The 27,945-nt window shown below is 38.8% G+C and overlaps 2 protein-coding genes across 2 annotated transcripts; one reads left to right on the top strand and one right to left on the bottom strand.

Moving 5' to 3' along the window:
• The first annotated feature begins 983 nt into the window (after positions 1-983).
• On the top strand, positions 984-11,303 carry tor4aa (torsin family 4, member Aa). Its single transcript, XM_063477982.1, has 4 exons — positions 984-1,057; positions 1,184-1,204; positions 6,491-6,958; positions 8,610-11,303. The coding sequence occupies exons 3-4, from the start codon at positions 6,491-6,493 to the stop codon at positions 9,465-9,467; spliced, it is 1,326 nt and encodes a 441-aa protein (XP_063334052.1). The 5' UTR covers positions 984-1,057; positions 1,184-1,204; the 3' UTR covers positions 9,468-11,303.
• A 315-nt stretch (positions 11,304-11,618) lies between these two features.
• zgc:56235 (Voltage-dependent anion-selective channel protein 2-like) lies at positions 11,619-24,160 on the bottom strand. The gene is made up of 9 exons (XM_063477983.1): positions 24,030-24,160; positions 21,333-21,403; positions 20,560-20,609; positions 16,223-16,375; positions 16,085-16,137; positions 15,031-15,252; positions 14,406-14,556; positions 14,247-14,304; positions 11,619-12,869 (listed from the first exon to the last, which is right to left on the bottom strand). Exons 2-9 carry the CDS (start codon positions 21,397-21,399, stop codon positions 12,778-12,780), a joined length of 846 nt encoding a protein of 281 aa, XP_063334053.1. The 5' UTR covers positions 21,400-21,403; positions 24,030-24,160; the 3' UTR covers positions 11,619-12,777.
• Between the last annotated feature and the right edge of the window lie 3,785 nt (positions 24,161-27,945).

Here is a 27,945-nt window from a genome sequence, read left to right as displayed (position 1 = left end):
TCCTTCTGCAGTCTACTACATTCACAGTTTATTACCAGCAGCCTGTTGAAAGTAAACTGTGTACATAGTTGGAAAACACAGACACACTGACAGATTAAAAAGCTTGGTCTTGGTAGACACACCATCTACCCAGTAATTGGCATGCATTTCTCTTTACACTCCAAGACATGTTTTAGGAACATGTCATTTGTCACACTCTATACCTCCCTCCTAATGACATTTCAATCCTGTGCCTGTGTTTAGTAACAACTGTAGTCATAGGCAAATGATACTGCATGCAAACATTTTCCACACCTTTTATTTTTCTATTTATATCCCCAAGTATGGCCTCTAATGTTTCATCAGCCAGTGGAACTACAAGGGTCAGACATTTCAAGTTATTGATTAATCCTTGAGGAAAAATCATCAAATCAGGAACAAGATGGTCACAGTTTCCAGCAGCCCTAAATGTCCCCAAATATTTCCCTAAACAACATTTACAATCATATAGAGAGGAAATAAATGCAACGATTATTGGGGTTTTCTCTATGTTATTATTGGGTCTTTACCTTACACCTTGTGGCAGCTGTTGTGATTTGGCGCTATATAAATAAAATTGAATTGACTTGAATGTGTGGTCTAAATTTAAGGAAAACAAGCCTCCTGAAATCTTCCTTACATCAAGTATATGAGATCTTTTGCACCACTGAATATACAAATAAGTGCACCGTGATAAATGCTAATGAGAAACAAAGTCTGTGGGTTCTCGTAAGATGATTGACATTTCCCGTATCTCATTACTGGCATAGCCAAGAAACCAAAACCACGTCAACAAATTCTGAACGCATTGTTTGTTGACTTGATTACCAGCAGTTAAAAAGATATGTGTGTCATCTAAGATATCATTTTAATCGTGGGAATGAAAGTACTTGGGGTACATTTGAGCTGTTTTCTAACCACGTGTGAAAGCTGATAGCTAACTGTGAAAAAGCCTGAGCTGCAGCTGGACAGAAGAATGCGAGAATAAAAGAGGAAGCCAGAGGAGGAGCCAGCATATGGCTGAAAACAGGATTTAGAGGTAAGATAGTCAGAGGGAAACGCTCTTCCTGAGTTGAGCTGTTGACTGTATGGACGTTTTCTCTGCTCTCACCGCTGTGCTGAGCTATGGAGTAGACTTGCACTAAAATTCTTTTTTTATTTTTAGATGCTTTAGACACGTATAAAGGTAAGAAAAAAACTTTTTCTTCTTCTGCCACTTAAAATCCCCTCTCCTTGTTTTGCCTAACAGCTTTGCAAGCAGAGTGTGCAGCTTGGTGAATCAACTGTTGTGTATGTAAAATGAGTGACAAAGAAAAAGGTTTTAGAAGGATACTGACTTTCTGCGTGAGGCTCATTTGTGTATATTTGCTCAACTTTCCACGGCCAAAACACACACGAAACAAGAAAGAACTGCTCACTACAAAGAGATATTTTTGTACAGTCAACTTCATGAGCAATAAAATCTCTGGTATGCCATATCTTCCAGGTATCTGCATGTGGAAAAGACTAGAAAGAGATATCAAAGAGCACAGATACAGTCTTTCTACCCTCACATGCTGTCCTGAATTCTTTTATGCTGAAGTAAAAGAGGCTTGGACACAGGGGTATTATAACTTTTCCAGAAATGACGCTGCCTCTTTGCCAAGATGAACAAGCCAACTCAGATTCCAATCATTGTTCATGTGCTCTGCTCAGTTCTCATTGACATTAATGCTGGCATCAAGAACTTTTAGTAGAAGTTATTTTCTGTCCTGTAGTATGATTGTGTTAATTTATATGTGACACTTGTCCGCTGTCTTGAGCTCTTCTGGGTGTAACTCACTCATAGTTCCTCCTTTCCTATAGCCTGTGCGCTATAATACTGCAGACAGACTTTGCACTACAGTTTCTGTGTGTGCAGAATACCCAAGGGAGTACATCAAGTACACCATCAGAGGGTCAACCTGACAGCCTTTGATGACCAAAAACGGTTACAAATGCAAGCTTGTAACCACAGCCTACTTCAGAACCTCAAGCGCACGAGTTTGCAGAACTTATGAAGTTTAAGATTCCTGTGAAGGTTGCACTCACTTGTTTGCGTTTTGGTTTGCCATAGAAAGTTCTAGTAGAGGGTTCACTTCCCTCTTTGTGGAACAACATTTCCAAAGTGATTTATGTAACTAATCTGACTATTGGTTTTGAAGAAAAACAAAACAGCTCTGTAAAAAAAAAAACCCCAAAACAAACCCATAAATAAATGAATAAAATACAAAAAAATCAGCCTAAAATATTAAATAGATTAATTAAATTCAATAAAAATGTAGCATACTAAACATCAAAAGGAACAGTGAAGGAACTTAGAAGATAAATCTTCTAACCCTACCGGAAATGCTGGCTACATTTTTAACAGCCACTGAAGCTGCATGTGTCATCCTTTTTTTTTCTTCACTGTTATACCTGCAACTATTTCTCACATTTGGTCTCTCTTCCTTGCTATTTTTGCCACCCTGCTGTTCTCAGAATTCATTTCCTCACGTGCAAATTTCATGCAGCTGTGAGTTCCAGTATGCTTCAAAACATAGGACCAGCTGTATTGTTAATGTCTTCTGACGTCCACCACTTCAGTATCTAATATCAGCGTGGGGTTACTGTTAGAAGCTTGGGAGGATCTTACTTAAATTGAACAAAGATTTTTTTTAAGAGAAAAGAGGACTGGGTGTATATGTTGAGCTCTTCTTATTTGGATGCTTACTAAGTCCTTTCTTTTGCATGAACACTAAAAATAAAGATATACTGTATATATAATTAAAACATGGCAATATTTCAACACTTATGTGTTATTTCCAAAAGTTACAATAGATTAGCGAGTGCCAGTAGATTATCTTGCTGTGTCTAAAAATCCACTGCTGCTACTGTCAGGTGAGATAAAATAGTGTACTGTATATGTAGCAGCCTAGCTTCCCCCTGTTTCCAGTCATTCCATGCTAAGTTTATGCTAATTGGCTCTTGGGGGGAAAGTTCCAAACCCATATGATACTGGTATCAATTTTGTCATCTATGTCTCATGCAAAACTTATACCAAGGGATACAAAACAACCATAGAGATACAGAAAATGATGATAAGGCTAGAATACACTAACTTAGCAAAGAAGCAAATAATGTGTATTTCATCTAGTAAATAAGCTGACATTAATACAGTGCACATTTAGCATTGCTGTTCAATAAATTTTCAGTACACAGTTCTTATTTGACAGGGTAACATAATAGAGCATGGCTGCTTAAAGACACAGATATTTCCCCAATAAATGCAAAAGTCTTCATTTCTTTATGAAAATGAGAAATAGAAGTAAACTGAAACTTGCAAACATCCATGGAAATGCAGTATATAAGGAGAAAAAAAGTTGTACAATTCTATTGAGCTTGAAAGTCGAAGTCAGTATTTTATTTGACCACCTTTATGCTTCAACACAGCTTGAATTCTCTTAAGCAAGCCTTCTCGTAATTACTTTAACCTCATAAGACCCGAACTCTTCCACAGCATGCATTTTTAATTTCTCTTTGATATTTGGGCATATTGGGGCCCGATGAATGTAAAAACAAACAATTACCAGTTTTGTTTTTTTTTTACCTTATTTTTGTTTTTAAGAAAAATAAGAGCCACATATGAGGATATTCGTTTAAAATTTTGATAGAACAGTAGCAGTATAATGTCCTCGTAAGTGGATATCAGGCCCTTGTAGAGCAAAATTGAGTATTTTGGTCTAAATAACCCAAAATGTGATGTCCACATATGTGGACGCCAGGTCCTAGGAGGTTAAGTAGTCTTTAGGAATGGTTCTCCAGCCTTCTTGAAGGACATTCCAAAGCTCTTTGGGTTTGGCTGGCTTTGGTTCCATTTTCTGTCAAGATTATCCTGCACTGCTTTAATAATATTAAGGACTGCGCTCTTGACCAATCCAAGACTAATGGTATTCCAGCTATCAAGGTATACGTTGAATGCAATAGCAGTGTGTCTGAGATCATTATTCAGCTGAAAAACAAAATTGTTGCCAGTCAGATGCTTCCCAGATAGTATTGCATAGTGGATCAAGATCTGATGGTATTTTTCTGCATTTATAATTTCATAAATTGTGACAACATCCCCAACACACTGGGTGAAATGTAGCCCCAAAATATGTCAGAGCCACCACCAAGTTTTATAGATGCCCGTAGATACTCACTCTTCCACCTCCACGTATATCGACGATATCTGCAGAGTCAGTGTTGCCATTAATTTCCAGTTTCCAGTTCTTGTGTAATTTTATTATACCTCAGCCTGTTTTTCCAGTTTCCAAGTGACAGCCACCCTTCCACTGAGAGCATTTCTAATGAGGCTTCAGCGAACAATAGATGGATCAACTGAAAGGCCAGATGCATCTCTCAGGTCTTGTGTCAGGTCTTTGCTGGAGTTTTTCCTATTTTGTAAGGACATGACTTTCAGATACCATTCATCTGCAATCGATAGTTTTGAAGGCCTGCCACTTCTTCTTTTTTCCTCTGCTTGTTCCGTTTCCTCAAATTTTTCACGACACACTGCAAACCATGCTAACGTATGCGAGAATATCTGACAGATATAAGTTTTTGGCTGATAAAAATCACCTTGTTGGTGAAAAAAATAGATTTTTTTGCCCTGCCTGTGTTATTTTTGGCATTTTTTTGTAGAACCAACTAAGGAAGTAGGAACTAATAATGTGGTCTTGTGACAGGCTGCTAGTAACAATGTGCCAAAAGATACTAGTTAACGTTAGTTCTTTTCTTAAGTTGTTTGTTATATTTCATCACTTTAGTTATTTGTGTTTTAACTTTGAAATATTCATAAGTTTTATTCCTCTGAAAAGCATCAGGTACACGAAGTGGACTGAAAATTAATGAAAAAGCAGACAATATCCAAAAAGAACCCAAATCAAAAACAAACAAAAATTCCAGTGAAGTATTGCTCAAGACAAATAGACAAAAAATAGACAAATGAGAGACAGCATTGTATTTCAGATGTTACATCATCCGTTTCGTTTCCTGTTCCTATGTGGCCATGATGAGTAAGATATCATTAACCCTGATTCTTGGGCCAGTCTGGGGAAGCAGAAAGGCAACACTGAAAACAGAAACCCCCTTTTCAGGTAAATAAGAAGACTAAAGCCTTCAAAACCACTATTAAAGGAAACTTTGGAGGAAGTTGATGTCTTGCATCATAGGGACTGGAATCAAAATTAAGATTAGGGAAAATGAGTTTTCCCCAAAACTGGATTTCTCAATGCTGATTCTATCATATTGCACTGGTGCATAAAAATGTAACATGTTTTTATTTTTTGTTCAAACCACAGAAAATAAGCTGAAACTTTCACATATCCTATACATAGGTTACACATTGCCAAAAAGCAATCAAAGAAAAGATTTATAACATAGCAAAGTTGAATATCTGAAAAATATGTTCAGTTATACACTCAGCACTTGGTTGTGGGCTCCTCTGCTGCAGAGTTTTTACTGAAGCATGGTCAGCAAACCATTAGTAGTAGTTTTGGTACCATGGGCACGTGCTGAGTCCTGTCAGAAAAGTAAAACTGGTTACTCCATACAGCTTTTCAGCAGCACAAAGTGCTCTCAAATCTTCTGGTAGATGGCTGCATTACATTTGGACTTGGTAAAACACAGTGGACCAATCATCAGCAACACCAGCAGATGGATGGTTCCTCAGATTATCACAGACTGTGGAAACTTCACACTAAACTTCAAACACCTTGAATCTGTGCTTTTCCACTCTTCCTCCAGAATCTAAGTTATCCCAAAATGCAAAGTTTACTTTGACCTAAGTAGAAGACTTTGGACTACTGCTCAATAGTCCAGTTCTTTCTCTCCTCAGCTCAGCTAAGACTTCTGATGCAGTCTTTGGTTCAGAAGCACTTGTTATGAGGAATGCAACAACTCCGGCATCTTTGCTGAAGCTGACTGTGTGCAGTGTCTCTTGATGCGCTGACACAAGTCTCACTGCATGTGAACTTCTCCCAAGTTCTTGAATCAAGTTTTCTTGACACTTTTCTCAAAACTGCAGCCATCCCTGTTGCTTATGCAAATTTTCCTGCCACACCTTTCTCTTCCAGATGACTTTCCATTATTATGCTTCAATACAGCACTGTGCAAACACCCTGTCTTTTAGCAATAACAATCTGGGGTTTATCCTCCTTGTGCAGGGTGTCCATGATTGCCATTTGGACAACTTTCAACCCAGCGGACTTCTCCAACTGTGGTTGCATGTATTAAATTAGACCATTTGAATTCAAATGACTAAAGTCTAAAGTACTAAACTACTTCAAGATACTGGGTTTCAGATTTTTATGAGTTTTAAGCCACAATCATGAACATTTAAAGATAACAAGGTTCGAAATAGTTTCATTTATGTGTGAACTTTTTAAGATGCACTGGTGTAGTTTCTTCAAAGTCCTTCATTTCCTCTCTGCAGATGAGTGACCGAGACAGCAGCATCTCTGCCTCTCAAACAGAGGGAGAATTCGAGGGAGAGATGGATGAAGAGCTTGAGGGAGACACGGAGATGGAAGAAGAGAAAAGTGAGAATGGGAGAGGCAGTCCAGCCCCCAGTCTCTCCAACATCTCCTCCACTCTGCGCGCCGTTATACGCATCAAACAGAAGTACCAAGCAATGAAGAAACGGCGTCAAGAGATGGCCCTGGGGGGCCAGTGTGCCCTCACGGGCGCCCCAGGACGAACCAGCCCCAAAATCTTCACCTTTGATGGATTCACCCCCACTGCCTTCTCCTCTCCATCATCCAGCATCCCACAGAGGAAGAAGAGGAGAAAGAAGAAACGGGTGTTGTTTCCCGAAGGAGGGAGACGAAGGGCTGCACCAAAGCAGGACCGCAGCCGAGCCAAATATTGCCTGTATCTGCTCTTTGCCATCGTCTTTCTCCAGGTAAATAAATAACAACACGTTTTCCAACTAAGCTGCTATCAAGTGGTGGAGTGCTTCTCTAATGTGCTCCTCTGACCTTTTTCTGGTGCCATTAAGAATTTGATTTACAAAACCACTGAATGAATGAATGAATAACTTCCATTATTATGACTCATCTCTTGCTAGTCTGCTTCTTTTGTCGCCAGCTACAGTATAAATAGGAAGGGCGGGAAATTTGTTCTATCTTCAGCTCATGTGTATGATTAAATATAGACTTTCTACTTGCTCAGTCATGTCCTAATTCATTCAGACGAGAAATACAACATGCCATTAATCAGTCTAAGGTGTGTTCATCTTTGAGGAACCTTGAGGCACTGTTCAGCAGAGATTGGTTAATCCAGCCATCACCCAGCTGCTTTATTGTCACGTGTATCTTGCAGCTTTGTTTATGGTTTATTTTGCCATTTCAAATGTAAATATTTAAAACTGGTCCAAGTGTATTTCCTGTTCTAGTTTGCCAAAGTGAGAAGCTGGGCGGAAATCACTCTCAGCTGTTTGCCGTATAACTCCAAGGAGATAATCTGTATATCAGTATATTTATATATTTCTAAAGATATACAGTCATGCCAAAAAGAACATTTTCACAGAACGCCATGTGACTGTAGTATTTATACAGTAGTATGTTTGCTGAAATTTGGATACTCTATAAAAAACACATATTTGGTGGAGTGAAATTGAGGTTTAAAAACTGTAAGAAATATGGTCCCTTCTTATGTACCAGCTACACAAACATTGCTCTGCAAGACTACTATATGCTGCTTCAAGGACATAGCCACACACCTCACTATCTAATCACCCTGCATATTTAATACTTTACTTAGTGCAGAAATATTATTATTAACAGTTTAATTTCAAAATTAAATAATTCTGTATACTATTAATTAAATTGGATTTATGATGTTAGCAGTAGACTGGCTCCTACGCAGAACTTTTCTGCTTGAACACTCAAAGTAGAACAACTGTCATTCACACATGCATTCCTATCTAAAGATTCACACTGATGAATACATCAGGAGCAACTTTGGATTCAGTATCCTTGGGCAAGATAATCAGTCTAGAACAACTATAGTCTTCTGTTAAGCAGATGATGTGCTTTGCCTCCTGAGCAACAGGCACCCCTACATTCACTTCATAACACTTCATAACGCATGCATCTGTAAACGTGTCAGTTATTTCTTCCCCAACAAAGCAGTGAGAATGCGTTTTATCTTTGGCAAAATTTGAATTGCTAATATATGAATTGATCTAGCACAATAAACTGTGTAACACACCAGGAAATTGGGGTTTTTCTTTTGTTTTCAATAAGAAGATGTTTTTTTAAACTGTATATTCTGACATATCTGGAAGTTTAATGATTGAAATTCAACAAGTTTATTAGCATTATATTCTACATTTATTTAAGTACAGAATTGTTCTTCTTTTTAAAACCTTCTGAAGTGTCACTTTATATGTAATACTGTCTATATAAAGGTTCAAGGACTGCAGATGAGTCTAAAATAATTCTCTTTGTTTTCAGTGTTCTTGGTCCAAGGAGTGCATCCCTTTTTAATGAATTCTGGAAATGCCCCTGCACTCGGCTATATTCTTAATAGCTGTGGTTTGTTTCTTTCAGGTCTACAACGCCATAGAGAACCTGGATGACCACGTTCTTAGATATGACCTGGAGGGATTAGAGAAGACACTGAGGAGGGAAGTGTTTGGGCAGCAGGGAGCTGTGGAGAGCCTGCTGTCCCACCTGAAGGACTACCTGTCTACCTACGTCCACAACAAGCCTCTGGTGGTATCCCTGCACGGCCCGACCGGGGTAGGTAAGAGCCACCTGGGACGCCTACTGGCCGGACATTTCCGCTCCGTGGTGGGTGACACGCTTGTGCTGCAGTACTATGTGCTCCACCACTGCCCCCAGGAGGCGAACGCCCTGCAGTGTGCCAGTGACCTCTCAGCTCTGATCTCAGACATGGTGGAACGAGCCGAGGAGGAGGAGAAAATTCCGCTCTTCATCTTCGACGAGGCAGAGCACATGCACCACGAGATCCTAGACACGCTGTTGCAGCTCGTGTCCTCCAACCAGTCCAATGAATACCTGAATGCTATTTACCTGTTTCTAAGCAACCTGGGTCATGCACACATCACCAAACATATGCTGCACAACTCTTCGAGTATTTCCATGGCGATGACAGCATCAGGTCGTCATAGCAATCTGGTAAAAGAGCTGACTCCTATTTTACGTAGCATGCTGGAAGAGCTTCACCCGCTTTGGACAGAGGCTGATATCTTACCTCTCAGTCTTTTGGAGAAAGGTCATGTAATGGAGTGCTTCCTGGACGAAATTACTCGAGAGGGATTCTACCCGGATCATGCTAACATAGAGCGGCTTGCGGGGGAGATTGAATACTACCCTGCAGTAGGGGGGCACGAATATTCCCAGACAGGCTGCAAGCAAGTGGTGGCTAAAGTCAACCTGCTGTGACATGCTCTTGTTCGCATTCTTTTAAACATGAAGAAAAGGGAGTGAATTTACAATTATGAAACTTGAATGACACAATTCAAAGCCAACGCTTTTAAGAGTGGTTTTGTAAGAATGTAATAAAAAAAAATTCACACACAAAAAGGTGGGGATATTAAACTTTGTCGGGGGAAACAAGGAATAAATTTGGTGAACACTAAAAATGCGGCAGGCAGTCCCTGAAGGGTGGGTTCACCCAGTGTACATTAATAAAAGATGATTTAAGTTCCCTGTTGTTGTATCTCCCAAATACCTCTGAATAGCTGCATAGAAAAAGGAAAACACCTAAACTCATTTTTTAAACCTAGACATCAGTACAGTGCTGGTTCACAGAGGATATTTCAGTAACTCCAGGGACAGTTCACCTAGCACTACCAGTAAGTAAAATGTAACTGTCTAATTAAACCAATCCAAACACTTAATGAACTGGCACAAAGGTATGTTCAGACATTCAGACACTGCTAAGAGTTTCTGGTTTGACCACCTTGACATTTGGAGCAGACATAAAAGAATCTGGGAGGATAAATCCCACTGACTGTTCTTCTGTATACATAAATCAGGCCTGGGCTGTGGTCAAAACCCCCAGTTATTGGACTGTGCTTTAAATCAGGCTCTAGGTGCTGTCCCTTGCCTACAGATTGAGTATCAGTCAGTGTCTGTTACACTCATGGTGAATTTTTTTAATTGATTTTTAAATGTGGGGCATTATAAAAGCAGCTCTATCTATCTAGTCATGAATGCTGATAAAGAAAAACAAGTGAAGGATATACATCTTACTAATGGTCTTTTGTGGTATTGAGAAATCTCCTGGATAAGGATAATAACATGCACTGGAGCTGTGTAAAATTAATATTCACCCATTTATGAAGGAGGAAGTTCATAATGCAAAAGTTACTAATACCTATTACAGGATGTTCACAGGATGTGTGACAGATAATGCAAGTCAGCAGAATGACAACGCAAGAGCACATGGTAGCAAAGTGTCTTTGAAGGCAATCAATATATTTGAAAAGTCTGGTCTCTGGTAGGGTCGTGCAAACAAAGACAGCACAGATGGGCATGACCATATATGTTAAATTGGACCCATTATATTTTTCCTTATTTACTTTTATATATTAATATTTTATTTATTTTCATATTTTTATTTTATTTATACTATATATAAATTCTATATATATAATACACACCCACAGTTACATTGGAGGATGATCATACTAAATGTATTTGCATAAAATGACATCAATGTAGTGCTCTAAATGCTCTGTTTCTGTGTTTTTTCCTGCTCTTCTTGCTTCTGATGTTAATTAGAATTGGTATGGGTTCCTTTTTAAGGAAGGAAGACAACTTTGAATGGGAAGGAGCTAAAAACCTCTTGTTCCAGACAGTGGAAGAATTGAGGGGCTCCACCAAAGCCCAGCACAAGTAAACTGTGAATCATGTAAAGGTACTTTATTAAAGTACAAGAACTTGCTAGTACCCGGGTGGAAATGACCATATTGTTTAAGGTATCTTTCAGTCCAATTGATATCAACTTTATGTGCAGAATTCACCACTTAAACACCAACACTATTCTTCTTGATGCAAGTGCAACTTTAAAAGAATATTTTTATACTTTAAGAAATCTGTTTTCTTCTCAACAGACATGGCACGAAGGATAGCACATAACATTTGTTATGAAGCTAGTGGCACAAACTAGCTAGCTTAGTTTAGCAATAAGGTGGCTACAGATTAACAACTAGCTTAACACCCCCATGTAAAGATAATTGTTTTAAATTATAAGGAACAATAAGCTATCACTTATAATTACATAAAATAAATTTTGTTATTAACATTCATGTCATGTGTGGTAATGGTAGTAAGGGTACATGTATTTTGGCCTGACAACTGTTACAAGCTTCTCTATTTGGGTATGCAATGGCAAAGAAAATGACTCCTACATTTCAGTCAGATCCAATCTTCACTTGTTATTTAGATCTTTAAAATCCCAAGATAGTAAAAGTCAACATGCTCCGCTACAGCTACAGAAGCCTGGGCACCACTGCACTGTAAGAGCAATATAATACTAAATACTGAAGGCATTAATTGAGACAAAGAATTCAATTCATTTCTAGGTGCTGTTTTCCCATTTTTTTTTATTATTAGAGTTCTCTTAGTTTACACTGGAAAAAATGAGGTACTGTGTCTATGTGACAAAGAAAAAGAAAGTCTCATAATAATAATAATAATAATGACAACATAAGATGAAAAAGAAACACATTCTGATGCAGGATTTCCAACCAAAGTAACAGGACAGACATGTGGGGACACAACACTCCTATCAAGTGTTTCAACTGGAATTACTTGGAGGACAAGCACCTGTACTTTAATATACAGAGCTTAAGAGTGGAGATAGTTTTGAAGACGCGATCACTGACAGCAACGAGTGAGGTCCCCGAGCAACATGAGGAAACAGCTGGCAGTCAAGTTAAGATGCCTGGTGCCTCTGAGATACAGAAGCAAAATAGCCTCACTTTCATTGTGACCGCTAAGCTGAGACAGATAGATGAAAACAACACTGCAGAAATGTAAAAAAAAAAAAAACCCAAAGAGCTACCAGAAGATTCCATTATGTTGTTTTCACCTACCAAAAACAGAAGTCACAAAGGGCTAAAAGAGCATTTTGAGACATGTGCAAGAATAGATCTAACATCTTTCATGTCGTCATTCCAGAAATCGGTCTTTAACTTCATCCACCACTACTTCAATATTTAATGATATGTGTTGTATGAAAACAATGACATAGATTAAATAGTCCTTGGATTGCAGCAAAAAAGCCAAAACTGTTCAAATGGATACAAAAATAAAGAGACGACAGACACTCTGCACCTTTTTTAACCAAGCAAATAAGCTTTAAGCTCTGCATCCAACCCTTCATTTGACATGCTTTTAGGAATGCAGTAATAACTCAGTACTGAAGCTTTAAATGAGCTACACATGTACACCAACAACTACTTCATTCAAGACCTACAGGGAAATAAATAGTTATTTCAAACGCCATAAAAACAATTCTCCACAACTATGCACCGCCAGTTTCAGGATCAGCCTCACAACTTTTTAAGCATAATGCTAAGACTTGACTATTACTGTCAGAAATGCTCATCAGAAATATGAACAAGGGAGGGGTGTGTGAGGGAGAGTCCAGAGACAAGAGAAGGAGACAAGTTATCGTGATAGGAGGGTGCCGAAAACTAAGTGCTGAAGTGGGCTTCTTCTTCTTTATTGGTAGGTTTCGTGTTTACGCTTCAACCTCGAAGCCCATGCCGACTTTGTGTCCGCCGGCGTTGAAGTTCTTGCCATCAATGAGAGCTGAGAGGGTGACCTTAACACCTGCACAGACACAGTCATAACGTTGCAGATACACTTTCAATTTTAGACCTGTTCAAAAAAGTTGACATGGGGGCACGAGTATCAGTGTGTTTATCCTATCCTAACTATCCTGTATAAGTGTGTGGTGTAAATTTGAAAGCACATGGTTTGCCCCTTCTTGCTTGATCAAAATCTTAACTCCTCAATTTCTTAGTCAAGGTTGCCCTCACAAGCTTCAAATTTACACTGCTTAGCTGGGAGATTTTCAATAGACTGAAACGGGTTAAAATAAAAACATTTTGTACAACCAAAAAAGTTGGTATGCTGTGTAACATGTAAATAAAACAAAGTGCAATGACTTGCAAACATCATAAACCCATATTTTATTCACACTAGAACATTAAAAAAAAAAACCCCAAACATTTCAAATGTTTAAATGTTTACATTTTACTATTTCATGAAAACTATTAGCTTTTAATTTGGTGGCAGCCATACATTTCAAAATAGCTGGGACAAGAGCAACAGGTCAATAACATGAGTATGGGGGTATGGGTATAAAGAGAGCATTTCAGAGAGCTAGAGTTTCTAAGAAGTAAAGATAGGGAGACATTTGAGTCTGCGGGAAAAAAAAAGTTGATATTCAGAATATTTTTAGAATAATGTACTTTAATTTTACGTTAAGATGTAATATATAATTGTGAAGACTTTGAATATCTCAGGATCTAAAATGCACCATTAATAGGGAAAGTTATATGGTTTTAGTAAACAGACAATATCTTTTACAGGGAAGAGCGTTCATGGTTGAGACAGTGCTAAACTCCATACTGTATATGTTACAGGAGAATGGCTTCATATTCGAAGATTCCAGCTGCTTAACTGACCTGTCTGCAGTCTAGACCTTAAACCAACTAAAAATATTTGGTGCATCACAAACTGTTGTTTACTTAGAATCATATATGCAACAAGAATAGGAAAACATTCCCCTCGCAAATGTCCAGCAACTGGTTTCCTCATTATCCAGACATTAACGCACTACTGTGTTACTGCCATCAAATTCATTATGACCTTTTTTTTTTCTTAGAATTTTTATTTAAACTTAGTTTAAACAAGTGATTTTTTTTACTTTCTATTCTGAATAAAAATTCAGTTTGTGAGATTTGCAAGTCATGGATTTACATATTATATACCATTGTATTGTATGGTCTTTACCTTACAATATAAAGCGCCTTGAGGCAAGTGTTGTTGTAAATGGTGCGACATAAATAAAATTGAATTTAATTGAAAAATATCAATTTTTTTGGAAATGGGGTTGTATTTTTAAACAACCAAGATCTTCCTGTGTAGGTTGGGAAAGTATTTTGCTGGGTGCCAATGGCACAGGTGAGGAAGGTAACCCACCTGGTCGAAGGCTCTGGGTGTAGCCTATTCCGATCAGACTGGCATTGTTCACTTTGGCCTGTAGGGGAAACATGACAGGGCGTCAGACACAACAGCACAACAGTTTGTGAGAATATGCTTCAGCAACAGTGCATGTGAATGTGAAGAGTCAGTCCTCACAGACAGAGAGGCATCTTTGTCCAGCTTGTATTTGGCAGCAATGCCGAAACGAGTGTTGTTGCTGCCAGCTGTCCAGGCCAGAGTAACCGCTGTCTCCAGCTCATCATTTACCTTTTGGTAGATGGAGCCGCCAAACTCAGTCCCGTCATTACTGAGAGAGAACAGACATTTATTTACTTAAGCAAACAGAAGTCTATCCTGCAGACCAGTCTCCAAATTATAAATTCATCCCTTTTTGTATTCAACTTATGACAACCCATAATGAAATTAGTTACTGATGCCCAAAAATGTGTTTTAGGTCACTGGGACAATTTGCCACTAAATTCAAATCAGTTCCAAGTGAACATTTCCATGAGAAAAATCTGGTTCGAGATGGGAGGAGACACAAATCCTGTGGGGTAGTTGCTCTTAGGGTAGAAGGGTAGAGGGGTAGAAGCAAATCAAGTCCAATATGAGGATATTCTGTCTGTAGGTTTGAACAACCTTAAAAAAATAATGCTTCCACCCAGCAGGTTTTTGTGCAGAGCTTTGTCTACAGCAACAGAAGTTAGATATGTGATGCCCATAATTTGAAAAGCAACAAAGCATCTTTACAAACTGTTTATGTACGTATGTAATCACTCACACATTGGTGTGTAGCTGGAAGTCCCCGGCTCTGTATCCGAGTGCGAAGTTGTTCTGAGCCAGTTTGGATTTGGCCGTATCAAAGGCCATCTGATAGCCTGCCAGCCAGCCTTCATAGCCCAACACAGCAGAAGCGTGGATGATGGGACCCTCAAAGTCAACATCGCAGCCAATATTCATATAGTCACGCTTGTAGCCAGTCTTGAGCTTGCCACTCTTCTTGCTGAAAAGTTTGTTAATCACAGTGATGAGCCATTAAAATACCAAAACCAATGACAACAATAAATTCCAACTTATCTGGAAACAATATGATGTATTGAATTCCCAGGTCACACAGCTCCACTGCTGTTAAAAAACTATTTAAACCACATGAATGAGCCACACTTTTGCATAAGCTGACATGTTCTGTTATTACTGTAAACACAATTTTAATTAGATTCTGACACAGACAGAGTAGGAAAGTCAAAAATATATTAATAGAGAGGGAATGCTTTGATAAGGACATGCCAAGAGAAACAGAGTGGCCAATAAGTTAAAGGAAATATACGACACTGAGAAATCAGCTTTGAGACTCTGTAGCGGTACATTACTATACATCAACGTGGATACAATAAGTAAGAATAACAACATTAATTTTTAGAGGCATTGAAGTACGCAGAACTTTCAAATTTGAATATATTCGAGGTGTAGTTGTTAGATGTTACTAATAATTATAGGAACCTCTATGTGTGTCCATCTTTTGTCAGCACACAATAACATGTAAAGAGTGAGTGAGGTCAGCTGGATGAAAACTTCTCTTATCTGTTGTTCAATTGTTCTATCAGATTTGGAAAATATTAGTAAACTAAGTGTACAGCTTTTACTGTATCGGTAGTTAAAGGTTTAAAAAGGAGAACTGAATTTGAGGCTAAAAGAAGTTTAAAGCCTGCAGCTAATTATTAACAAGGCAAGAGTGGAAAAAAGAGTCAGCACTCTGTTTATCCAGGATTGACCCAAAGTTAATACTGATTACATAACACAGTATAAGACACACAAACTAATAAATGGAGTCTCACCCTGTGTTTGGTACAAAAGATGTATCCAAGCCAACTTTAAGTCCTTGAGCCAGCTATGGGTAAAGTAAAACTTGGAGTCAATAGTTTTTTTAGGGACATTTAAACAATTAAATCAGTTTCTTAACCACAAACACACACCTGGTCCTCCACAGTGACTTCAGTACCCAGGGTGTTATCTGTGTTCCACTTCTGGTTGACGCTCAGGCCTAGCTCCTTCATCTTGTACTTGGTCTCCAGGCTCCCTGAGGCCTTCCCTGTATCTGTGTTACTGGAGCCAGATGTGTTGAACTCCTGGTGAAGGACCAATCAGCACAAAGCATGAGTGTGGAACTCAGAGTATTGTTGCGCAGATTGTTGAATTGTTGGATATCAAAATGGAAAAAGGAACTGAGACCAAATATAATTAGTCATGTCAAAAATACAGGGATAATCATCAGCATGTACTCTACATATTAAACAATACAGATACACTGACAGTCTCACAGATGAATGCATGCAAGACACTAATGAGGCAGAAGACAAACAGAAAATGAACACAAAAACAATGATAAACATGATGATTACAACAAAGTGATTATCTAAACTGCCACTGACAATAAGCACTAGAACACTTTTTTAAACAAGAGTGCATGCTTAAAAACAAAGGAAAAAAGAGAACCTTGAAAAATATATGTAAGAATGCAATGTAAGTCTCAGACAGTGGCTGTTGCCCTGACTTGCATTTATTAAAAAAAGATTAGACTGTTTTTATGCATAGTGAAATGAGTAAGAACAGTGCCAAGTCATTAGAAAAACACAAATCCACCTCCCAATGTTAATAAGATATTTTTCTGTACTGGCATATCAACATCAGTCCTACCGGGGCCGGCAGAAATGTATTCTAGTTCCGATCACACCCATTCAAGTCAAAAATGAAGATTCCACCAAATTCAACACAGCATGTTTCAGACATGTCCCAGAATTGGCTTTTAGCCTTGTGTCACTAAAATCACAATATCGTCAAAAATGTTACCGGATGCCAAGATGATTTTAGATTCCAATTAAGATCCCTCTAAATGTTACCTGATGTGTATAGAATAGAGATATATATATACAGCTACCACACATGAATGCTGTAGCAAATGTAAACAATATTAAATGGACTGGCTCTTATACAACATGCCTCTTTAACCTATATTCATACAGGCACTTTTTTCTATACCTAAGTGCTTTCTGTGTAACATTGATCCAATTCATTCATGTGATGGATGCGTCAAAAACCAACTTGGGATTCAGTACTTTGCCCAATGATACTTTGGCATACAGACTGGAGAAGGCAGGGATTGAACCACCAATAAAAAAAGTACTTTATAACAGTAGGTAAGGTCAGCTAATTAATCCATATCCTGAGCCTGAATTTAGCTGGCACTTTTCAATGTATTTTATAAGCTAACCCTCTGAGCTAACAATCACAGATTTATACAGCACAGCCAAATTACAGCTAGCTAGCTAACGGTATCTAGCTTGCCAACATCATTGCCTGTAAAATAATATCTGAAAGGTAATACGAGTTAGATAGTGTTCCAAATTACTTAAGGTAGCATTGTACAGAAATCTGTAATCTGTTAAAAAGTAATGCAACATGTGGCATTGTTTTTGTTTTGTTTTTTATTTCAAATTTTATTTTCAAAGCGAATTATATTTGATTTAAATTACAATCAGGGCTTTTCTCTAGATACATTCTTTATTACAAAGTACATTTAAAGTGGTACCCTGCTGATGATTTTCGTATCGACAAGTCTTTCAGTGTGTGCTAACGATAACTAATTTCATCCTACATGTCAAAGCAGAAAAAAAACCTGAGGTAATGATCAGATAAGCCATCACCACAAACTATGTATGCATCGCAAAACAACATATGTATATGAATCAACAACAAATCTCCGTGTGAAAATCTGTCAACGAACTGAGACAACGGCAGCACAGTTTCTGTGATTGTACTTCTGTGAGTCCAAAGAGATAGTTCTTTAGCAAATCTCAATTCAGACACAAATATAAGAAAAGCCAATGCAGCTGTATTAGAGACTGACTAATACATGCATCATGTTGTGAGACATAAAGGCCTTCATAGCACATGATGTCCAAGTTAAAATGTTCTAAAAGCTTAGTCACCATTACTGAAGCTACCAAACAAACACAGACGCTGCTTCCATCTTTAACACACTCAGGTGACATTTTATGGCATTTAAGAAAGATTGTGTGACTAAGGACCTCATCAATTACCTATTAACTGACCAGGAACAGCCCTAGTCATTTCCCTGGTTAACCTGGGTAACTGCAAACTGACCAGTGTCAAGTCATTCGATTCATCCTATAATACAGAACACGAAAATCAAAGTTACTGAGCTATTTTGCTCTAGAGTAAAGGGGTCTGTTGACAGAATAATGAAACAATAGCTAAATAGCTATAAAAGTGTAGTGCAGCCCTGCCACCCAATGCATCTTTTTGCTTTCTTCCCATTTTTAAATTCCTCCAAGTCTCTTCTTTTCCTTATTTTCTCTCATACATATCTTATTACAATGATGGCTGTTTGGGGTGGCTGTGACTCAGGAGGTAAAGGAAGATCGGTGCCTCGATTCCCCGCCAATTTATTCTCAAAGTATCCTTGGGAAATATACTTAACACCGAGTTGCCTCTGATGCATCCGCTGAAGTGGGAGTGTATGCGCAAATGTTAGACAAAGGGCTTGGATACAGAAAAAAGTGTGTGTGTGTGTGTGTGTGTGTGTGTGTGTGTGTGTGTGTGTGTGTGTGTGTGTGTGTGTGTGTGTGAGATTATGTAAATGACGCTTGAGTAAAAAGACATTTACCACTGAACATGTTCAAAGTTTCGAATAATGAGGACTGGTTGTTTACAACTACCCTGACTGCTCTAAACACTCGTTTTCAGAAGGTTTTTTAACTCTTGGCTAAGCATGATGTCAGCAGGGAAATATCCCTCACATCAGCGGTCCCCAACCTTTTTTGCGCCACGGACCGGTTTATGCCTGACAATATTTTCACGGACCGGCCTTTAAGGTGTCGCGGATAAATACAACAAAATAAAACTAATACCGGTACCGAAAAAAAGAAGATTTATTCATAACACACGTGAAAAGACCCAGGAAAACCGAGTTAACGATAAAAACGATAACAAAATAACGCTGAAAACCGATAAAAACCCTGAAAACCATACATTTCACACCTGAGCCTCAACTCTCGCGGCCCGGTACCAAACGACTCACGGACCGGTACCGGTCCGAGGCCCGGGGGTTGGGGACCGCTGCCTCACATGGTATTCTCAGGCACACAGCACTAGTTCTGATTTCTGTTCAAAATGTAACCAATCAGTGGCTAAAAAAGGAGAGAAGCTAAAATGTCTCGTTTCCACCAGTGAAATAAAGACCAAGTAAAACATAAAAACAGGACTATTTTGAGCAGTAAAGGTAGCACAAAAAATTTAAATATTGAGCCTTAAATTAATATAATAGCTTAATAATACTCTTCTCCATTTTCTGGCATCAACCATTATCAACCATACAACATACTGTTTGGTCAGGTATAATATTGCAAAAATAATGTAAAGGAGTACAACCCAAAGTAAGGACAATCTCCATAAAGAAATGGAAATAGTATAAATGAGTGTGAAGAGAGAGAAAATCAGTTTTTCATGCTTTATGAATATTATAAAGACAAAAAAGACAATTTAACCACAATAACAACTGAAAAAATGACTTGTAATTGAACAAAGATTTAGGTAAGTTAACAGAACAGAAATCCATGGAAACTTGTTCTGAGTTACACAGACAGACAGGGCAGTCAGCTCTGACACCGATCTTACCATCTACATTACAGAGCGAGCAGTCCAGGGCAGCAGCGTGGAGACAGAGCAGGGGTTAGGAAAGGTGACCAGAGAGACAGACAAGCCACAAATGCACACCTGCAGGCCTGTCATGTTTCTCAAGAACAGAGAGCACATTAAGCCAAGCAGGTCGACATCAGCGCCATTCGTCCACCTGAGATGTTTTTACACATGAACTCAACAGACGTGTTCTCACTAATGGAAATAACTCTGTTTGGTTAAGGTGAGGGTCACCTGAAGGAAGCAGCACAGACAGTATATGACATTCAGTCACTTGTTATGAATTCTCTAAACAACCACCTATCAAATTGCCACACAGAGATTTAATGTCCAGTCTGTCTGGACTTCTGCCTTCGTGCAGGCAGCTCTGCTGGGTAATGTCTAAAGAGTTCAGAGGTATAGTTCATGTGTGAAAACAGCTTTAAATCCCCTTCAGCTCCGAGTCACAGCAGGAGTCCAGTTACTGTAATTAAATAAGGCACTGAGCATGAGAGGGTACCTGTGCAGCAGGATTTGGAGGTTAGAGATTGGCACGAAAAGGCAAAGGAAAGGTGAAGAATAAAGAAAGAACATGAAAAGAAAAAAGTGTTCTCACCACTCCGCTTTGTGATTTGGTCTTGAGGTCCAGCTTCACAACACCAAAGCCTGATTGATTACAAAATATGAGTTAATAGTTATTATGTGGAAGACGAATCAGAGACAGGAAGGTTTTAAAAAGGCATAATTTAACATTTTTAGATAGATTTCCACAAAGGTGGTTTATTAATTGTAAAGACTAAGCCACGTTGTGGTCAGACTAGCTGTAACATCATTTTAAAATGTTAAACGAGCAACAGACGAGCTTGTAAACCTTCCTTCACGGTTTCCTACACAGACTTTACTTGGACAGGCTGCCCAGGTATGCTGGCGGGCACCCAATTTATTTACTAAAAGACAAGTTGATTTCTTTTATTTTTTAAAATTCAATCACTGCTTACCAGTTACATCTGCTCATTCTCAAGTGTTTCACCACATTCGAGGTGCTGCTCTGACAGTTCTCCATTTCATTCAGCTTCCTTTAGAGACTCTTGTCTGTTGTTAGATTTATACAATTTATATACTCCATGAATTCATACATAAATTACATATTTTTTGTACATACTGGTATCTCCATCAAAAAACAAATATGTACCTTATATGTACAAAACTGTAATTTCAGCTTTCAAAAAGTGAGTATCTAATGTCTGAAATTATATCCAGACTTTTAGTTTTGTTCACATCAGTGTATTTATTAAATGTGTAGTGTGGATAAGAAGCACACAGAATAAGTTGTACTTTAGGAATTCCCCACAGTTAATAATTTACTCCTAAGTTTAAAACAGTGCTCACCATATCCCTTGCTGAATATATCTTTGGCGGCCTTGCCCAGGTCTGAGTATGCTGGAGGGACAGCCATTGTGCTGGAGAAGATAAAGGCAGATGTTTATTTTGTCAAATTTGAAACTTCACAATATCTTTATTCTACACAAGTGTTTAAAGGCTTAGCAGTAAAAACTCATCTTTAGAAACAGGGTATAACCATCCATGTTGTTCATCAATTGGTTATACTGCTCAGTTAAGTGCTCATACTGAATGTGCACTTAACAAAAGTTAAAGTCTCAGTGGTTTTTGTGTATAGTCACAGGTTACTTCACTAGGTATACATATTCAGCTGCTTTTTAACAAAAATATCTAATCAGCCAATAACAAGGCCACTGCATTAAGGCATGGGTATAAACATGGTCATGACCTGCTAAAGTTTAAACTGAGAACAGAGAATGTTTGCAGAGCATGTCCGAAACAGAGAAACTATCCAGTGAGCAGCAGTTCTCCATGAAAATGCCTTGATGCAAGAAGTCAGAGCACAATGGTCAGACTGCTTAAAGCTGACAGGAATGCAACAGTAACTCAAATAACCACTCATCACAACTAAGGTATGCAGAAGAGCATCTGTGAATTCACAACATGTTGAACCATGAAGCACATGAGTTGCAGCAGCAGAAGACCACCTGTCAGCCAAGAACTGGAAACAGGTTCCATCAAGATCACAAGCCATTCTCAAACTGGGTTCTTGAACATGACAATGATTTTCATTGTACTTCATTCTTCACTGTCTCTACAGTCACCAGAACCTTTTTGAAAGTTGCTGACGTTTGAGGTTTTTTGCTGAAGTCCCCATTTTGTTAGGATGGACTCCCGTGTACCTACTGAATGCAATAACTGCCTGTACCTGATTAAACAGTCGGGTTACCTATTGACATCCAGCAGAAGGGAACAAGCTGTTCTTTGATAGACTCCTTTTAAGCAAACAACAGTATTCAGGCAGAAACTGGTGTACTTTGGTTAAGCAAGAAGAGCCACCAAGCAATGCATTGAGTCAGGAAGGTCCAAAAAACCTCAAGCAGAAAACTGTTACAACGTCCAATCCATTAGGTTCAACTCTATGCTGTTCTGTGTTTACTACACCACCAGTCAGCGGTTACGACCTGGAGAGCTACAGTGGTTTCACATGGGATTCACAAGCTGCACTAACACCTGGGTTAACTGCTCTGTTCTGTATCTCTTTTTCCTCGTGATCTCAAGAGCTTTGACAGACAATATAAGAATGAACCATAACCTGTACATGAACATCTACAGCGCAATACAGGACCAAATAACAAAGCTAAGCTGTGTTTTACACAGTGTCAACCTAATAGAAGCTACGCCAATGTTAAAACCACAACTAACATGTCCACTTGGATTCAAACCAGTTTCCAAGAAACATAAGAATTTAAACAGTTGCCACAGTGAACATGAATCAAGTTCTGCTGCATTTTGGTTGTTGTGAGATGCATGCCATTGATGATGATGACTTTTACAAGGTGTTAAAGTGAGTAAACCTTTGATATTTAGTATGCAGGGTGCAAACAGCAAAGTGGCAGCAGTTTGTAGGTAATTCCCTCTAGCTACTGTACGCCAAGAGCTCTTTCTTGCGTATCTGTAATGGTCTTCTACTAAATCATATACTGTGGTAAAGCGAGTTGACTTTAGTTCTAACAGCAGTACTGTAATTATCAGGTTCTTCCTCTGGCTCTCTCTTACTCTCATTATATTTGATGAAACATCTGCTGTTATTACCTACTATGTTGTTATTATATTATATTATAGGAAACCACTGCACACACGTCTGGGTGTGTGTGTGTGTGACAAGATATTGCACTCACAGTAAGAGCAAGGAAAGGAGAAACTAGCGCTACTGTACTGATGTAACTCTAAATAGACTCACACGGAGCTCTAAACGAGACATGTGCAAAATAATTTGGTAAATAAGATAAAGCCACATTTCCATATATTTGTACACGCGCGCTAACTCATGAACCGGCTACGATTGCTGCATGAAGAACAAAAAACTCAATGTGGGGTAGCATACAAAACGGGGGCTCCGTGTTTCTTTCTCTACTGAATATACTGCCGTTATAATCGGACTATTACTTTATGTGTACAAGCAGCTGGTATAGATAAGTTCCCAAGTGACCAATGCTAAACGACAGCTCTTTCTGCTCATCGCAAACGTTCAGTGCTGGGACAAAGGATAGCAGATGGCCGGGAGGAAGGCGTGTAGGGGGTTTGACAGTCAGTTAGCTGGTTGCTGTCTAAGCTGCACTGACACACTAACAAGCAAAAAATATGATAGTTGCGAGCATATTAGTGACACCCTACTCCTTTCCCAAATACACACACACACACACACACACACGCACGCACACTTTTATATCCAGCTAAACAGAAACCCCACTGGTACGGCTGCTAAATCCGTGCCTAGCTTGACCGTTCTGTGTCGCTGCAATGGAGCTCTGGAAACCAATGAACCAAAGGATTTAACTGTGCACTGCAAAGCTAAACATCATTACATAACAGATACCGTTAGCTATACCGTTACAACATGCTAGCTGGACATCTAACCTTGGAGATAAACGCACAATTCTCAAAGAAGCAACAGTAAATATAAATAACTACGCAGGGGTTATAAAGATCAGCGATGTGTTTAACATTTATCAGCACTGTTACCGATGCAGCAAAGGTATTTGCAAAAGGAGTCTGCACAGCCCGGAGCGTCCCTGGCGTGATGCGGTGGAGTGAATTGACAGCTAACCTAGCTTGGAAATGCCTATAACGGGGACAGGGCACAATGAAGGAGATCTATCATGGCGCATGCGCGCTATCGACTAGAAGCGAACAAAGAGGTATTATAAGAGCAAGAGATATATCTGAGACACTGTTAATGGGAGGCAATAAACGTTTATTAGAACACAGAGGCGGATATATCAACAACGTGCCTTATTCGTGGACGCTTAGTCTTTGGACATTAATGCAGCTTTCAGACTGTCAGTCACATTTACTGTATCTTACTGTAGATAGATACACTGTGTGTCCAGGAGACGTGGCAGAAAGGAAGCAAGGCCTTCCCTTCCACCTGGGAAGAGAAATGGAGCAAAGGTAGTTTTGAAGGAAGAGAAGGCATGAGGCATGAGTTTGTAGCTGGAAATCGAAGGGGTGATGTAAAATGTTGTCAATCCATATATCCCAGAGGTTGGAAGAGAAAGAAGAGAAAGAGGAATTTAGTAAGTTAGACGAAATGGTAGAGAGTGTCCCAAGGATAGATAGGTTGGTGATTGGAACAGACTTGGATGGAATGGAAATGTATGTGAACGGAAGACATGTGATAAGGATGGGTTGGGTAGGGGTGGTGTTAAAGAGAGAAATGTAGGACAGATGGTAGTGGATTTTGGAAAAAGGATGAAAATAGCTGTGGTGAACACAAAGTTAAAAAATAGGAGGGAACATAGGGTGAGGTATAAGAGTGGAGGAATGACTGATCATTTCTTCCTGACTGGCAGCTCCATCTTCAACATCCTGTTGTTAAGTATGGAAGACAATGAATGTGGAAACATCAGTCGTCATACAGTTTTTGTGCTTTTGGACATATATTCTGGTCATTTTCTTTTATGTGCTGTTATCTGAAATAAAACTGAATTACCCTGATATATCAGCTTGTAAACAGATTGTGAGGAAAGAACCACTGTGAGTTTTGGTGTTGAAGAAATGCCAGTTCAAATTGAACTCATGTAATACCACTTTTTAATGGATTTTAAATGCTATTTCTATAGAACCCTTGTGCTTAAACTGAGCACTCAAAGCACATTTTCCTATAAGCCTCAGTCACCCAAGCAGACATCAGACATTCATTCAAGGATTTTTCTCTATACCTAAGCACTTTGTCTAATCTTCATGCACATTCCGATAGATGGCAACTTGGGATTTAGTGGTTTCCTTAAGGACACTTCGACATATAGACTGGAGTAGCTGGGGAACTGATCCATCAACCTTCAGTTTGATAGATGACCCATTCTACTGGTATAGTGAGTCAATGCAACTTTTATTTAAACACTCAAAAGAACATTTGTCTATCTCTGGGACCAGCACTCCAATACAGGAAGTCTGGATCCGCTCTCTAACTAATCCTAATCTCTGATCCTATGAGTATTACCCAGTCGGCAATACAGAGCTTAAATGGGGCAGATGGTTGAGGGGACTCGCCCAGTTCTAATTGCCTCAAAAGTCATCCAGGTGTCTACCCTGCCTCCACAGATAAAAACCAGACTCTGAGTAGTTTTACATGCCCGGTCAGTATCTTACCAGCCACACCAATTCCGACAACTGCCCTGTAGATTAGTGCACTTGGTAACTAACTGTGTTAAATATAACAGGTTGGAAAACTAAGCCCCAAGGGTCTGTTACTTTTAAAGGGCTGGAGTAACCTGTACGAGCTATTTATACTAATGCAGATTAATACTCAGGTTTTAACCTTTACTGTTTCACAAAGGGTTAAAAAGGGAATGTCCACTCCTTAGATTTTTTTTTATTAGAACAATTTAGCAGGAACAAAGCAAAGGGGAATCAAATCATCTGAATTATACTTATCTAATGAACCTACTCTGAGCTAATGCTAACTTTTGTCTGATCTTTGTGAGGAGAAAAGTTGGAGAGAACAGGCACATCCAGATCTGAAGTTGCGCTTATCTCTGTGCTCTGTGAAGTCCTCTTGATTCTATAATATAACACGGCAAAAATGAGCAGAGGAAAAGGCAAAAAATACAAGACCAATTTGCAGGTTAATAGTTTGGGCAGCTGTTAAATCCTCTGGCGTCTCTGCAGCACTTTTCGGCTGTGAACATCTTACAAAGGGCAGAAATCTTTATCTCATCTGCACAAGATTTTTATACCCGGTCATCCCTTCTCTTTCTGGACATCACATTTTCTGAGATGACATCTGGCCTCACCCACTCTGACATCCATAGACTGTTGTTGACTACTGATCACCCGGTGTCCAGTCACACCTTATCATCCTCTCTCTGACTTTTCCACATGCATGATTTAAAGCAAAGTTTAAACTTTAAAATCACTTAATTACATTTTCTTCTTTGCTTTGTTATTCTTTGTGTTGAAAATTCTATTACATATGAACATTCAATCAAATATAAATACACTTCAGTTCATGTTTCATTCAGTTTATGCAATTTTATTTCAATTAGCTTATTCTCATATGTACATCCATTTTAGCAAATCCCTTTTTAATTCAAATACAAAGGAATACTTTCTCTCACTTCAAACTCAGTGTTTATTGATCACACTATACTCAGTACAATTTCTTTTATCAAATCAGTCATGTTAAAATCAGATATTCTTTTAGATCAGTGGCTCTTCAGCTTTGTTCCCTCCCTCCCTCACTCACACACACCAAAGTCAGACTCTCAGTGAGAGGCCTGTCATTAGAACCATTATTTTCCAAAGTCCAAACTGGATCATGTCTACATAATCCAGACATTAGAACAGTTTTAATTACTCAAACTGCATTTCTCATTCAGCACATTAATCAGACTTATGCTTTTATTATATCTTTGATTAAGAATAAAGATGATTTCCTATATTTGCAAAAGCACATATAGAAAAAAGTCTGTTGCAGCACTCTGCATCACTTTTAACATAAAAGGCTGGATGTTAAGACCTTTTACCCTCAGATGTGATGAGAAGCTGGGAGGACTTCAATCTCTCTCTGTCCCCAAATGGCATCTGGGAAAAGGCAAAGCCTCTTGAAGAAATGGGTACAGGGTTAAACATTAATACAAATCAAAGTTTAACTTCATCCAACTTCAGTTAATGTGATGTTAGATAAGTTATAGGAAAATTAATGGTTAAGCTAGAGCTCTGTGCGGAGGTCTTGAGCCACTGCATATTTCATCATATTTTACTTCCAAGAAGTTACCTTATTGTAATTTTTAAAGTGGTCCTGTGAAATAGTTCTCCATCATTTAGAGTGTTTCACTGGACACTGGCTGCTTGTCATTTTCAGTCAAGTCCTTGTACCTTACCGTTTTCAGACACGTTTTGTTTGTTTGTTTGTTAAGTCACTTAGGAACCATTTAAAAAAATCAACAGCAGATTTTCAAAGTAATCTGAAAAAGGAAAAAGATTTGCACAGGACACAGGAACTAAGAGGTGAATCTAACCCTATAGTTTATCCATATGCTGTTCCTGAATCCTCATCAGAAATGGTCTCAGTGGCAAGGTGACTGTCTTGACGAAGGGAAACAAGGAATAAGAAAGTTCGGCCCGTGTTAAGAATAAAGGTAGTCGTATGAAATATTGACTTTAAAGTTCATTAGAACTTGTACAAACTGTTTTTGCAATATTGCAGAATAAAGTTCTGTACCGTACACTCACTCCAGCCCAGCAGGTGGCGGAAATAAGTCCAATTGTACGAGGTTAATCGCCGCACAGAAGAATGAAAAGAAGAGAAACGGCGCCCTCTAGAGGCGTGTCAAATAGGTCGCTTAATGAGGCCGGTCCTCCTTAAATGTTTGTGACAAACATGGCGTTTTGCGGTATTGGGGGGGAAAGTGACACGTCCTGCCCCGCCCTGAAT

The sequence above is a fragment of the Pelmatolapia mariae genome, linkage group LG7 (assembly GCF_036321145.2).
Source record: "Pelmatolapia mariae isolate MD_Pm_ZW linkage group LG7, Pm_UMD_F_2, whole genome shotgun sequence".
Lineage (NCBI taxonomy): Eukaryota > Metazoa > Chordata > Actinopteri > Cichliformes > Cichlidae > Pelmatolapia > Pelmatolapia mariae.
The sequence above is the reverse complement of the archived record's forward strand: the minus strand, read 5'-3'. Positions and strand labels throughout refer to the sequence as shown.